The sequence below is a fragment of the Sciurus vulgaris genome (genome assembly GCF_902686455.1).
Source record: "Sciurus vulgaris genome assembly, chromosome: 17".
Taxonomy (NCBI): domain Eukaryota; kingdom Metazoa; phylum Chordata; class Mammalia; order Rodentia; family Sciuridae; genus Sciurus; species Sciurus vulgaris.
In genome coordinates this window covers 50,793,639-50,809,349 of record NC_136478.1, presented here as the reverse complement: position 1 = coordinate 50,809,349, position 15,711 = coordinate 50,793,639, and the positions used below count along the sequence as shown (strand labels likewise).

At 42.7% G+C, this 15,711-nt stretch overlaps 1 protein-coding gene across 1 annotated transcript; it reads left to right on the top strand.

Annotated features, from left to right (window-relative positions):
- The first annotated feature begins 6,406 nt into the window (after nucleotides 1-6,406).
- Nucleotides 6,407-7,771, top strand: LOC306647654 (cysteine and histidine-rich domain-containing protein 1-like). Its single transcript, XM_079117178.1, is given in 2 exon segments — nucleotides 6,407-6,832; nucleotides 6,835-7,771. Coding segments are annotated over 2 exon segments (1,005 nt in total). The 5' UTR covers nucleotides 6,407-6,471; the 3' UTR covers nucleotides 7,479-7,771.
- Nucleotides 7,772-15,711: the final 7,940 nt, after the last annotated feature.

Here is a 15,711-nt window from a genome sequence, read left to right as displayed (position 1 = left end):
CTGGATTGAAAAATCTGCTGATATGTATTGGCTCCCCCCTGAATGTAATTTGGTTCTTTTCTCTCACAGCTTTAAAATTCTGTCTTTATTTTGTATGTTAGGTATTTTCATTATAATGTGCCTTGGTGTGGGTCTGTTGTAATTTTGTGTATTTGGAGTCCTATAAGCCTCTTGAACTTGATTTTCCATTTCATTCTTCAGATTTGGGAAATTTTCTGATATTATTTCATTGAATAAATTGTTCATTCCTTTGGCTTGTTTCTCTAGGCCTTCCTCAGTCCCAATAATTCTTAAATTTGGCCTTTTCATGATATCCCATAGTTCTTGTAGATTCTGTTCATGATTTCTTACCATCTTCTCTGTTTGTTCAACTTTGTTTTCAAGGTTAAATATTTTGTCTTCAATGTCTGAGGTTCTGTCTTCCAGGTGTTCTATCCTATTGGATATGCTTTCTATGGAGTTCTTAATTTGGTTTATTGTTTCCTTCATGTCAAGGATTTCTGTTTGGCTTTTTTTCAATATCTCTAACTCTTTATTGAAATGATCTTTTGCTTCCTGTATTTGCTCTTTTAACTGTCAATTGGTGCGATCATTCAATGCTTGCATTTGCTCTTTCATCTCATCGTTTGCTTCTCTGATCATTTTAATTATGTACATTCTGAACTCCTTTTCTGTCATTTCTTCTGCCATGCTGTCATTGGGTTTTATTGATGTAACATCTAGATTTGTTTGCAAGCATTTTCTTTCCTTGTTTTCGCATATTGTTCAGGTATCAGTGGACTGCTGAGATATTGCAGATTTCCTCTATTGACTTACAATGTCCCTGAAGATTTCTATATATATCCCCCTTAGCCTTCAGTAGGCTGAAGTCTTGGAGGAAGTTGATAATGCGGTGCTCCACAAGGAAGCTGCCTCTCTAGGAGTGGTGGCCTTCAGGTGGGGTATAATCCCTGCTAGTGGGCAGAGGTGCCTCCACTTGTTGACCAATGGTCATCCAAAGGGGACCTAGGCTGCGGGCTGAGGCAAGGCCTGTTGGGCCTGAGTCTCTGGTTTTACCGTCCTTGTGGGGAAACCTCACCCGGCAGGGAAGACTCACCCGGTGGGGAGGTCTCGCTGGTCAGTTCCCTCCTAGAGGTTCCCCTCAATTTACAGCTACCGCCTTGGCTGGGCTGCCTTCCTCTGCAACATTCCCAGGGGCCCGGCCCTACCTCCTGGGCCTGGGAGCCTCACCCTTCGCAGATGAATCTCCTTAGGCTGCCCCTCCTCAGAGAATCTGCCCGCAGGCCTGGAACCTTCGCTCCACCCTAAGCCTGTCTCTGTGCGGCTCTTCCACCAAGAAGCCTCCTAGATCCTGGGACCCTGCTCTGCACCTAATCGCCTGGCTATGCGGCCCCTCCTCTGAGCAGCCACCTGGGGCCCCGTACAATCGCTCTGAGTCCCAGAGACCCGCCACACGCCTCTTCCTCCAGACAGCCGCCCAGTATTCCGGTGCAGTCACTAGGAGTCCAAGAAACTCACTGCGTGCCTCCACCTCCCACCAACCACCCGTAGCCCTGGGCAATCAATCACTCCGAGTTGAAGTGACCTGCCCCGTTCCTCCTCCTTCTCCAGATAACCCCCCGGGTGTTCAGGAGTGGTCGCTCTGAGTGGCTCTGAATCCACGTGACCTGCTGCACGGGTCCTCTGGGCAACCGCCCGGAGCTCTGGTGTGGCCACTCAAGACCAAGCGACCCACCACGCTTCTCCTCCAGGCAGCCCCCCTGTGTTCAGGCGCTGTCACTTTAAGTCCAAACAACTCACCACTCGCCTTCTCCTCTGAGCAGCCGCCTGGAGCGCTAATGCAGTCACTGCGATCCAAACGACCCGCCGCGCTCCTCCTCCTCCTCCTCCTACTCCTCCGGGCAGGCCCCGGTGTTCAGAAGCAGTCGTTCTGAGTCCAAACAGCTCGCCGCGCAGCCTCCCCTCCGGCAACCGCCCGTAGCTCTGGTGCAGTCACTCCGAATCCAAGTGGCCGCGCTCCTCTTCCTCGTTCTCGTCCTCAGGGCAGGCCCCCGTGTTCAGAAGCAGTCGTTCTGAGTCCAAACAGCTCGCCGCGCGGCCTCCCCTCCGGCAACCGCCCGTAGCTCTGGTGCTGTCACTCTGAATCCAAGCGGCCACGTTCCTCCTCCTCCTCCTCAGGGCAGGCCCCGGTGTTCTGAGTCCACACAGCTCTCCTCGCCACTCCTCCCCTGGGCAGCCGCTGGAGCCCCAGTGGTTGCTCCGAGTCCCAGCGCTGTGCTGAGCGGCCTCCTTTACGCCGCTCCCAGTTGTCCGAGTTCACTGCTCCAGCGGGGGGAGGGACGTCTCGCCGGCAGCTCTACTTCACAAAGTTCCCTGCGTTCCGAGACCACCGTCCCACCCGGGACGCCTTCCCAACGGGTGAGAGTCACCCGGCTGCTTTGAGTTGGTCCCAAATGTCTCAATATCTCCTCTTTTGAATCCTGAGTCCTGGAGCAACATGAAATGCAGCCACCCTCTAGGCCACCATCTTGAAAACCCCTATGTGGATGTCTTTTTCTATGAGATGAGTCTCTTGCAGGCAGCGTATTGTTGGGTCTTTCTTTTTAATCCAATCTGCCAGTCTATGTCTTTTTATTGATGAGTTTAGGCCTTTAACTTTTAGGGTTATTATTGAGATATGATTTGTATTTCCAGTCATTTGGGTTTATTTTTGGTTTTTAATTTGACTTGGTTTCTCCTTTGAATGGTTTTTCCTTTAAGGTAGTTCCTCCCTTTGCTGACCTCCATTGTTGTTTTTCATTTCCTCCTCATGGAATATTTTGCTGAGAACGTTCTGTAGCTCAGGCTTTCTATTTGTAAATTCTTTTAACTTTTTTTTTATCATGGAAGGGTTTTATTTCATCTTCAAATCTGAAGGCTAGTTTTTCTGGGTATAGAATTCTTGGTTGGCAACCATGTTCTTTCAGAGCTTGAAATACATTGTTCCAGGCCCTTCTAGCTTTTAGGGTCTGGGCTGAGAAATCTGCTGATATCTGTATTGGTTTTCCCCTATATGTAATCTGATGTTTTTCTCTCACAGTCTTCAAAATCCTATCTTTATTTTGTATGTTGGGCATTTTCATTATAATGTGCTTGGTGTGAATCTTTTGTGATTTTGTGCATTTGGTGTTCTGTAAGCCTCTTGTAGTTGACTTTCTATTTCATTCTTTAGTTTGGGAAATTTTTTGATATTATTTCAGTGAATAGGTTGTTCATTCCTTTGGTTTGTATCTCTGTGCCTTCCTCAATCCCAATAACTCTAAAATTTGATCTTTTCATGATGTCCCATAGTTGTTGGAGGTTTTGTTCATGATTTCTTACCATCTTCTTTGTTTGGTCAACTTTATTTTCAAGATTAGATATTTTGTCTTCATTGTCTGAGGTTGTCTTCCAAATGATCTAGTAAGTTGGTGATGCTTTCCATTTAGTTTTTTAGTTTGGTTTATTGTTTCCTTCATTTCAAGGATTTCTGTTTGTTTTTGAGAATCTCTATCTCTTTGTTGAAATGATCTTTTGCTTCCTGCAGTTGCTCTTTCAACTGCTTATTGGAGTGATCATTCATTGCCTGCATTTGTTCTTATCTCATCCTTTGCTTCACAAATCATTTTAATTATGTATATTCTGAACTCCTTTTCTGATATTTCTTCTATCATGCTGTCACTGGATTCTATTAATGTAGAATCTAGGTTTGTTTGGAACATTTTCTTCCCTTGTTTTTTCATGTTATTCACGTATCTTTCCCTCTAACAGTGCAGATCTGGGGTATTGTAGTTTCCCCCCATAGGCTTATAGTGGCCCTACAGATTTCCAAAACCTTTTCTTTAAGGGGCAGATCAATATTTGCAATGGCCAGTACAGACAATATGCAGCCCTAAACCAAATAGCCCCTATGAAGATGTTAACACCATATTGTCATGATAAACAGAGAGGATGAATTCAATTATTACTTAGAGTATAACAAATAGATTTTAAATAAGGTCTACAGTTTCTAATGGATGAAAAAGAGAAAGGGGAGGGGTGTAGGTTGTAACTGTTAATGGGATAAGAAAAGAGTATATAGAAGTTCTCCATAGGAAGAGTGAAAGTGAAATCAAAAGAAGTTGGTTGTTAGCATGAGAAAAGGGAGAAAGAGACTCTGAGGGAACAGGTAAACAAAAGGAAAATAGAACAAGAAAAGTAAAGAAATAAAAACTTAAAAAATTTCAAAAAGGAGAAAAAAAGAAAAAAAAAAAAAAAACTACACTATAACAGTCATAGTATTCTAACCTCCCAGTCTTCAGTAGTCTGATGCATGAGAGGCACCTGACAATGAGCTTCAAGTCTCCAGCAGGTGTCTCAGGATGGGATTTGCCCCACCTATACGGCATTCAGGATAATCCAAGATGGCCGCTCTGGCTTCCAAATGTGTTGGCAATGGGAAGCTGCAGCTCCAGGTGTGGGCGTGGTTGGCTGGGGGTCCTGGAGGCAAGGCATAGTCAGTCATTCTGGGGGTTGGAGGCAGGAAGTAGGCAGTTGGGCTGATGGGTCCTGGAGACACGGCTCAGTCAGTCTGGCCAGGGGTCCTACAGGTTCTGGCTGTTGTCTCAAAATGGGGGCAGCCAAGTGTAACCAAACCTACGAGTACTGTGACAGTGAACTTCCAGGAAACAGCAGGCAGCTGGTGATCTGTTGGCAGTCTGTGGTTGGTCTGCAGGCTACTGGGGGATGATGGGCAGGTGGATCTTGGGCAGTGGGTGATGAGTAGGTGAAAGTCAGGTGATGGGCAGGCAAGAGGCAGGCAAACGGGCAAATGGCAGATGACAGGCGGCAGTCGGTGAGCAATCTGCACTCAAAAAGTGGTCAATATGCTGGCAGACTGAGTGATTGCAGTGGACTAATGGGGTAAACAGTAGGGGACTTATAAGTAGCAAACACTGCCTCACAGAGAAACTGATTTCCTCTGGTAGAAACCCAAGTTACAGAGTGACAAGGAATGCAGCCTCCCTCTAGTCCACCATCTTGGATCTCCCTATTTTGTATTTTATTTAGAGATAGGGTCTCATTGAGTTGCTTTGTGCCTTGTCTAATTTTTTGTTTTTGGTACTGAAGATTAAACCCAGGGGTGCTTAACCACTGAGCCACATCCCCAGTCCTTCATTTCATTTCTTTCTTTTTTTAAATTTAGATTCATTGTACACAAATGGGTTATAACTTTTGTTTCTCTGGTTGTACACAAAGTAGAGTCACACCATTTGTGTAACTATACATGTTCATAGGGTAATGTTTGTCTCATTCTATTATCTTTCCTCCCCCTCCACAATTTCCCCACTCCTCATTTTCCTCTGTACAATCCATCCTTCCTTCGTTCTTGCCTCCCTGCCCCCATTATGTATAATCATCCACTTATCAGAGAAATCATTCAGCCTTGTTTTTTTGGGATTGGCTTATCTCACTTAGCATGATATTACCCAACTCCATCCATTTACCAGCAAATGCCATAATTTTATTCTTCTTTATGGCATAATATTCCATTGTGTATATATACCACAGTTTCTTTATGCATTGATCAATTGAAGGGCACCTTGTTTGGTTCCACAACCTAGCTATTGTGAATTGAGCTGCTATGAACATTGATGTGACTGCATCACATAGCATATGCTGATTTTAAGTCCTTTGGGTATAAACTGAGGAGTGGAATAGTTGGGTCAAATGGTGGTTCCATTCCAAATTTTCTGAGGAATCTCCATACTGCTTTCCAGAGTGGCTGTACCAATTTGCAACCCCCACCAGCAATGTATGAGTGTACCTTTTCCCCACATCCTCACCAATACCTACTGTTGCTTATATTCTTGATAATAGACATTATAATTGGGGGTGAGATAAAGTCTTAGGGTAGTTTGATTTGCATTTCTGTTATTACTAGAGATGTTGAACATTTTTTCATGTATCTGTTGATTGCTTGCAGACCATCTTCTGTGAAGTGTCTGTTCATTTCCTTAGCCCATTTATTGAGAGGGTTATTTGTAATCTTGGTGTAAAGTTTTTTGAGTTCTTTATAAATTCTGGACACTATCGAATGATGCATGTATAGCAGAAGACATCAGGGAGGAGATAAAAAAATTCTTAGAGGTAAATGAGAACAATAATACAACATATCAAAATCTCTGGGATGCTATGACAGCAGTACTAAGAGAAAAATTCATTGCATAGAGTGCACTCAAGAAAAGAAGAAAAGGCCAACAACTAAATGACCTAACATTACAGTTCAAAGCCCTAGAAAAAGAACAGAACAATGCCAAATATAATAGAAGACAGGAAATAATTAAAATCAGAGCTGAAATCAATGAAATTGAAAGAAAAGAAACAATTCAAGAAGTTGACAAGAGCAGAGTGGGTCGCGCCGTGTTGCCGTTCCGGGTGTCTGGGCCTTGCCCGTAAAGGTGGGAAGAGACAATGGCCCTGCTGTGCTACAATCGGGGCTGCGGCCAGCGCTTCGACCCCGAGAACAATTCCGATGATGCTTGCACATATCACCCAGGTGTTCCAGTCTTTCATGATGCTTTAAAGGGTTGGTCTTGCTGTAAGAGAAGAACAACTGATTTTTCTGATTTCTTAAGCATTGTGGGCTGTACAAAAGGTAGACATAATAGTGGGAAGCCACCTGAACCAGTCAAGCCTGAAGTCAAGACTACTGAAAAGAAAGAACTATCTGAATTGAAACCCAAATTTCAAGAGCACATAATTCAAGTCCCTAAACCAGTAGAAGCGATAAAAAGACCAAGCCCAGATGAACCAATGACAAATTTGGAATTAAAAAATCTGCCTCCCTAAAACAAGCACTTGATAAACTTAAACTATCATCTGGAAATGAAGAAGAAAAGAAGGAAGATGACAGTGATGAAATTAAGATTGGGACATCATGTAAAAATGGAGGGTGTACAAAGACATATCAGGGTCCACAGAGTCTAGAAGAAGTCTGTGTATATCATTCTGGAGTACCTATTTTCCATGAGGGGATGAAATATTGGAGCTGTTGTAGAAGGAAAACCTCTGATTTTAATACATTCTTAGCCCAAGAAGGCTGTACAACAGGGAAACATGTGTGGACTAAAAAGGATGCTGGGAAAAAAGTTGTTCCATGTAGACATGACTGGCATCAGACTGGGGGTGAAGTCACCATTTCAGCATATGCTAAAAATTCACTTCCAGAACTTAGTCGAGTAGAAGCTAATAGTACATTGTTGAATGTGCACATCGTATTTGAAGGAGAGAAGGAATTTCATCAAAATGTGAAATTATGGGGTGTGATTGATGTAAAACGAAGCTATGTAACTATGACTGCAACAAAGATTGGGATCACCATGAGAAAAGCTGAACCTATGCAGTGGGCAAGCCTTGAACTACCTACAACCAAAAAGCAGGAAAAACAAAAAGAACATAAAGAAGATGTTACAGATTGAGGTGGAAGGGGAGGGCTGTTGCCTATTTCAGAATTCTGAATGTGTGGTGAAGTGATGGCTTGCTGCTGTAACTTTTTGTTATTGAATCAGGCATTTCAGGGTCACATTAGATTTTTGTTTTTAAAAGCCAAAGTCAATTTATCTTTTTGTGTTCCGTAAGATTGATTATTCATATTTACTCATTGGTAGAACCATACTTGTGTCCCTTACTTGAAGAAGCTGGAAAACAGCTTGTAAGTGTAATTGCAGTATTTCTTAGTGTATTATTATTATGTTAAAACAAATAAATAATAAGGGACAAAAAAAAAAGAAGTTGACAAAACAAAAGTTGGTTCTTTGAAAAAGTAAACAAAATAGATAAAACCTTAGCCACACTAACAAAGAGGAGAGAGAAAACTCAAAATTAATAAAATTCATGATGAAAAAGGAAATATCATGACAGACACCACTGAAATACATAACATAACAAGAAGCTACATTGAAAACCTATACTCCAACAAAATAGAAAATATCAATGACATTGACAAATTTCTAGAGACATGCGATCCTCCCACACTGAACCAGGAGGACATACACAATTTAAACAGATCAATTTCAAGCAGTGAAATAGAAGAAGCCATCAAAAGCCTACCAACCAAAAAAATCCCAGGACCAGACGGATTCTCAGCCAAGTTTTATAAGATCTTCAAGGAAGAACTCATTCCAATACTTCTTAAAGTATTCCAGGAAATAGAAAAGGAGGGAACCCTTCCAAACTCATTCTATGAAACTAGTATCACTCCGATACCAAAACCAGACAAAGACACATTGAGGAAAGAAAACTTTGAGCTAATGAACATAGATGCGAAAATTCTTAACAAAATTTTGGCAACTCACATACAAAAGCACATTAAGAAGGTAGTGCATCGTGATCAAAGGAATGCAAGGTTGGTTCAACATCTGGAAATCAATAAATTCATCACATCAACAGGCTTAAAGTTAAGAATCTTTCATCTCATCTCTCCATCTCTCTATCTCTCTCCAGGGTCTTACTGAGTTACTGAGGCTGACTGTGAGCTTGGGATCCTCCTGACTCAGCTTTCCAAGCCTTTGGGATTATAGGTGTGCACCCCTGTGCCAACTTTTTTCTTTTCTATTTTTAAATAAATAAGGTTAAGTATATTTTTATATGTTCAATGGACATTTGCATTTTTTTCCATTTTGTAATAAGGGGTTCTTTACTACTGAGCCACATCCCCAACATTTTTACTTTAAATTTTGAGACAGGGTCTCACTGAGTTGCTTACAGACTCGATAAATTGCTGAGGCTGGCTTTGAACCTGGAATTCTCCTGCCTCAGCCTGGAATTGCAGGCGTGGGCTACTGTACCTTGCTCCCATTTGCATTTGTTTATGGTCTTTCTGTTTATATATCTTGCCCACTTTTAATAGGTTCTTGGCCCTTTTCTCCTTTATTTTTAGAAGCTTTTTATATGAGGGGACTATCAACACTGTGATATAGTCTGTAAATATTTTTCTGATTTTTGTCTCTTGTAGTCTTTAGTTTGTGTGTGGTGGGTTTATCTTTTGAATGTGCAAAAGTTTCACCTTTGTCCAATCATTTAACGAAGTTCTCTTGCTGCTTATCCTCTTACTGGAAAATGTACCAGCTCCTGGTTCATAATGGAATTTACCAGTGTCTTATTTGTGAATTGTATTTTTTCATGAGATCTTGAGTGCATTTGGGATTTAATCTGACATGCCATGTCAGGAATGATTCAAACCCCCTCCACCACGGTTGTCTAGTTGCTCCAACACGATTAAATAAGCAAATAAAAATTTCCCTAAGGGCTGGGATGTAACTCAGTGGCACAGCATTGCCTAGCGTGTGCCAGACCCCCGGTTCCATCCCTCTCACCAGGCAAAAACAAACACACTCCACAAACAACAACAAAACAAAATAATTTACCTTGAGTCCTTTCATAAATTAAAAACTATTTTATTTCCACAAGAAGTTGTTTTGGGTCCTGGGTTTTCTAAGCCCTCCATGACCATTTTATTCATTCACTAATAATACATCATTTGTGTTTTTACTATCTGGTACAATCACTGGTCACGGTGGGGCACTGGCTTGGTTTCCTCTATATTTGCCCATTGTTCTTTCAAATGAACTTTATAATCAAGTTGTCTAGTTCTAGGGGGAGAAACTCTCTTTTATTGGGCTGGCAATACTTTTTGTAAACTAACTCGTCAGTTAACATCTTTAAAAATGTTGGCAGACTGCTGAGCGCTGTGGCGCACACCTGTAATCCTAGCGACGTGGGAGGCTGAGGCAGGAGGATCAGAAGTTCCGGGCCAGTCTCAGCAATTAGAGAGAGACTGCCTCAAAAAAGAAAAAAAGGCTGGCGATGTAGCTCAATGGTAGCCACTACTGGATTCAACTCCCAGCACCTATCAGCCCTCCGCCCCCGCAAAAGAAAAGGTCGGTGGGCACTTTTGCTTCTAGCCTTGGAATCCAGGCGCCATCTGGCGGTCATTGAGCAAAACAGCAATTTTCTAGATTTAAAATAGAAAATCTAGCGACTCAAAGCAATTATTATCGTGTACACATTTTGTCTACTGGGTATTCAAGAGGGGCTTATGTGGATGGTTCTGCATTGAAGACTTTGGCCAAGGCTCCAGTCATCAGAGGGCTTGAATGGACCTGGAGGACCTCCGCCCCCCTGCTGATTGTTGGCAGGAGGCCTCAGGGTTCTGTACCATACAGCTCTCTCCATAGCACACACAGGGCTGTCTGACTTCCCCCCACGGCCAGTGAACCAAAATGGAGCAAGAGGAGGAAGCTGCAATGCTAGATAATTTTAGACTCACAAAAGCTGCAGACAGAACAGAGAAGTCCTGTATATCCCTCTAACAGTAGCATACAGATCTGAACCTGGAAATGAACACTGGTACCATATGGTTAATAAACTACCAACCTTATTTTAAACTTAGCATTTTTAACTGATGTATCCTTTTTCTATTCCAGGATCTTATCCAGGACCCCATGTTACTTTTAGTTCTCAAGTCTCCTCTAGACTGTAACAGTTCCTTCTTATTTTCCTCTATGACCTTGACACTAGAATGGTATTGTGTGGGGGTCTCTCAGCCATGTCCCTCGTGGATGAGAAAAGGGTTGACTGCTGGAGGATGATGTTGGCTATAAATCAATCAATTACCATAAACGTATCTAATCAATAAACATACAAGAGCCAATATTCTTTTTTAAATGAGAAGGGATCTGACAGGTCTGGCCATACCAGCTTTGGCCTCAAACAACATGGAGTAGCCCAACTCTTTTTATTTATAGTCGTGCAGGTAAAGGGGCCCAGAATTGAGGTGATGGTGTAGCCCATCTGGTAGGGTGCTTGCCTCGCATGCAGAAAGACTGGGGTTCAAATCCCCTGCACCGCAGCATGGCGGAAAAATTTAAAAAAAAAGGGGGGGGGGGGCGGAATGAGTGGGGCTTATTCTGTGATGGACAGGATGGGTGGAGTTAGTTCGCCTGAGAAAATGCCTCCTCTGTCTCAGAACCAGAAGAGAGAACCCCTCCCACACAGTGCCACATGCTTCCAGGCAATCTGGGACAGACCTCGGGTAGCCAGTTCCTAGAAGCCAGACCTCTGGATCCCACCGCTCAAACTCAGTCTGATTCTTCTAGATAAGGATGACACCCCCCCCTCCCCCCCGCCACAGTATTGATCAGGCATTTCATAGAATGTCCCTCAGTTTGGACTTGTCAACACATCTGGTTATCCCGTTGACCTTGGTCGCTTGGTTAAGGGGCTATCTCCTGCACCTTTCCACTGTAAAGTTACTTCCTCCCCCTTTGTAACAAATATGTATCTTGGGAGAGAGCCCTTGAAATATTGTTGCTCCTGAAACTTTTGCATGCTAGTTTTAGCATCAGTTAGTGAAGTTTTCTGCCACAGTTACTACTGTGCATTTGCCTGAGGCTAATTTTTCTAATTCTTTTTTCTTCATTTAGAAATCTACGAAAGGAAGGGCTGTCCTTTCTCATGAATTTATTTGGATCCGTATGGAAGAGTAGATATTTATTTCATCGTATGCTTCCACCTGCCCGATCATCCTCTTGCTGAAATGCAAATTGGATGCTGTCCGTTTTCTGCGTATAGCTCCTGAGGTTTCATATCATGAGGAGTAAAATCCGCATTCTCTTGAGGGGACTGGAGTCCCACGGTGATCCCTGGGCCCTCCCCCGTTAACTCGGACCCCACCCTAGCTTCTCCTCCTGCTCACTCATTTCTGCACCGTCTGGAGCTCTCCTCCCCTGGGAGACGCCAGCTCCCCTCGGCCTCTGCTCAGCGGGCACCTTCTCGGTGAAGGTGTTGCCCACCACCCTTCTGAACCTGAGCCCCACCTCAATGCTGATTTTCCTCCACAGCCTTCACCACCATCTGACGCTGACTTGTTCTTTCTGTCGCAGGTCTCCCAGCAGAATGTGTAAGATGCACGGGGCGGAGGATTTCGCCCTTTTTGTTCTCGCGGAATCCCTAGCACTAGGTCCGTGTTTGATGCACAGTAAGCACCAAGACACATTTTGAAATAATGCAAGAGGGGGTCTTCTCTAGCTCTTCCCACTCAGTTACCTCCTTCCTCCTTTAATTATGCTATAAGCATATGAATGCATTTAGGAAACATTCAAATATTCAAGGAAACACAGGAGTCCCTCTAGACATGAGTAATGGATATATAACACTTCTTTGTCAACTAAGGAGTCAAATGTGTGTGTGTGTGTGTGTGTGTGTGTGTGTGTGTGTGTGTGTGTGTGTGTTTAACCAGGGATTCCCCCCCCCCCCCCCCCGCACTTAATCAATAAGCCACATCACCAGCCCTTTTTATTTGGAGATGGGGTTTCCCTAAGTTGCTTGGGGCCTCACTAAGTTGTTGAGACTAGCCTCAAGTTTGTGATCCTCCTGCCTCAGCCTCCCAAGTGACTAGGGTTACAGGTGTATGTCACCACACAAGGCCAGGTGTGTCAGGTTTGTTGGTCTTTTCCAAGAAGTTTTAGATTTGTTGCTTTTTCTCTATTGTGTTTGCTCTCTCTCTCTCTCTCTCTCTCTCTCTCTCTCTCTCTCTCTCTCTCTCTCATCTCTAACCATTGCTATTTTCTTCCATATGTTAGCTTTTGGTTTAGTTTGCTGTTCTTTTTCCAACGTCTAAAGGAGTAAGTTTAGGTTATTGACCTGATCATTTTTCTTTTTTTTTCCTTTTTTTTTTTTTTTCAGGGCCAAGGACTGAACTCAGGGCCTTGCCAAGCTCTCTGCCACTGAGCTAAATCCCTGACCCCCATTTTTCTTTTTAATGTAAGCATTGATAGCTATACATGTTCCTCTAGTAATGCTTTCACTGAAACTCATACATTTTTGGTATTTTTTTATTTTAATTAATCACAAGTTATTTTCTAATTTCTTTAAAAAAACTGTTTTAGTTGTTGATGGATCTTTATTTATTTATTTTTATGTGGTGCTGAGACTTGAACTCACTACCTCACCCATGCTAGGCAAGCGCTCTACCTCTGAGCCACATCCCCAGCCCCTCTGATTTCTTCTTTGACCCATTGGTTATTAGAGTTCAGATACTGACTTTTAACAGTACACAAACCCTAGGCTTCTCCGCATCTCCATTCTTGTTATATAGTGTTGTTCTCATAGGTTACATCTTTACGCTAAATACTCATTCACAAAGAGTTACAATTGTTTTTCACATTTGCCTTTTAAATTGTCTAAGAAAAACAGGAAGTACGAAAGTACGATACTGGACTTATATTTACCTACGTGGTACACTTGGCCAGTGTTCTTGATTTCTTCCAACAGCTTCAAGCTTGTCTGGTAACCTTTCATGTCAACTGGAAGGACTGGCTTCAGCATTTGGTATAGGGCAGGCCTCTGGTGAGGACACCCCAGGAAATGGGGTCTACGGAAATGGAGACATCTCTCTCTCTTTTTTAACTGTATTTTTAATTGGTACATTGTAACCGCACATCATGGTGGGCTGTATTGGGTACATGTTTGCACATGCACACAATGTAACAGTGTAACTTGGTAAATGTCCTTCCTGGCAGTTCTCCTTTCCCTCCCCTCCACCCAGGCCTGGTCCCTTTCCTCTGCTCTGCTGGTCTCCCCGGGATGTTCATGAGCTCCCCCTCCCACACGCCTTTCTTTTCCTGTTTCCTCTCTAGCCTCCATATAAGAGAGAAAGCATATGAAACTTGACTTTGAGTTTGACTTATTTTGCTTAACGTAATGTTCCCGAGTTCCATTCCTTTTCTGCAAATGACATGATTTCACTCCTTATGGTTGAATCAAACTCCTTGTGTATATAGACCACATTTTATTCATCCATCCTTCCATCCTTCAACAGATGCCTAGGCTGGTTCTATAGATTGGCTACTGGGAATCGTGCTGCTATAAGTGTGGGTAGGCTTGTGTTGCTAGAGTACGCGGACTTTATTCCTTTATCATAAAAACCTAGGAGTGGTATGGCTGGATCGTATGGTGGTTCCATTCCTAGTCTTTTGAGGAACCTCCATACTGATTTCCACAGTAGTCTAACTTGCAATCCCGTGAATAATATAAAAGTGTTGCTTTTCCTCCTTAGCCTTTCTGGCATTTATTGCTTATATTCTTGATGGCTGACATTTGACTGGAGTAAGATGAAATCTGGGTGTAGTTTCGATTTGCATTTCCTAATTGCCAATGACGTTGAACATTTTTTCATATATTTTTTGGCCATTTGTATTTTTTCCCAAACTTTTTATTGGTGCATTACAGTTGTACATACTGATGGGATTTGTTACATATTGGTATGTGCACACAACTGTATTAGTTCTTTTGAGAAGTGTCTGTTCAGTTCATTTGACTATTAATTGTGTTGCTTTAGGGGGTGTTAATTTTTTTGAGTTCTTTATGTATTGTAGATATCCATCCTCTGTCAGAAGAGTAGCTTGGAAGGATTTTCTCCTGTCCTGTAGGTTCTCTCTTCACATTCCTACTTGTTTCCTCTGGTGTGTGGAAGCTTTTTCATTTGATGCCATCCCCTTTATTAACTCTTGGCGTTATTTCCTGAGCTTTGGGGGTCCCGTTGAGGAAGTCATTGCCTGTGCCTATGTGTTGGTTGTTGATGCTACATTTTCTTCTAGGAGTTGCATAGTTTCTGGTCTAATTCCTAGGTCTTTGATCCATTTCGAGGTGTGTGTGTGTGTGTGTGTGTGTGTGTGTGTGCGCGCGCGCGCATGCACCTGCAAAGGGTGATGGAGAAGGGTCTGGTTTCTTTCTTCTACATATGGATAGCCAGTGTCCCCAGCACCATTAGATAAAGGCTGTATTTTCTGCAGTGTCAGTTTCCGGCACCTTTCACAGATCAGATGACTGCAGCTATTTTTGTGTCCCCTATTCTGCACCATGGGTTTACATGTCTGTTTTTATGGTAGTGCCCTTCAGGCCTTGTTACGTGACTCTGTAGTATGATTCGTGAAGTCGGGCACGATGATGCTGCCGGCATTGCTTTCTTTGGCTCAGAATCACTTTGACTATTCTGTATCTTTTCTTCTTCCAAATGAATATTAGGACTCCTCCCTGCCCCGCAGTTCTGTGAAGAATGTCACTGGGATTTTGATGGTGGTTGCATAGAATCTGTAGATTGTTTTTGATAGCACGGCCATTCAGAAATATTAATTTTGCCTATTCATGAACATGGGAGACCTTTCCATTCTTTTGTCTTCATTGATTTGTAGTTTTCATTGTATAGGTCTCTCACCTCCTGGGTTAGATTTATTCCTAGGGGTGTGAGTGTGTGTGTGTGTGTGTGTGTGTGTGTGTGTGTGTGTGTGTGTGTGTGTTTTAAGGCTATCATGAGTGGGATTGTTTTCCTGATTCCAGTGGATTCATTATCGGTCTATAGAAGATCTATTGGTTTTGTTGTTTATTTGTTTGTTTGTTTTGTACTGGGACTTGAACCCAGGGGCCTTGAATCTGTGATCCTCCTGCCTTAGCCTCCTGAGTTGCTGGAGTTACAGACTTTTTAGATCATCTAAGTACAGCATTATATCATCTTCAAAGTGAAAATTTGATTTCTTCCTTTCCTAATTTTTATCCCTTTTATTTCCTTCTCTTGCTTACTTGCCCTGGCTAGAAGTTTTTATATTAAAATAGGAGTGGTAAGACGGACATCCTTCTCTTGTTCTGGATTTTAAC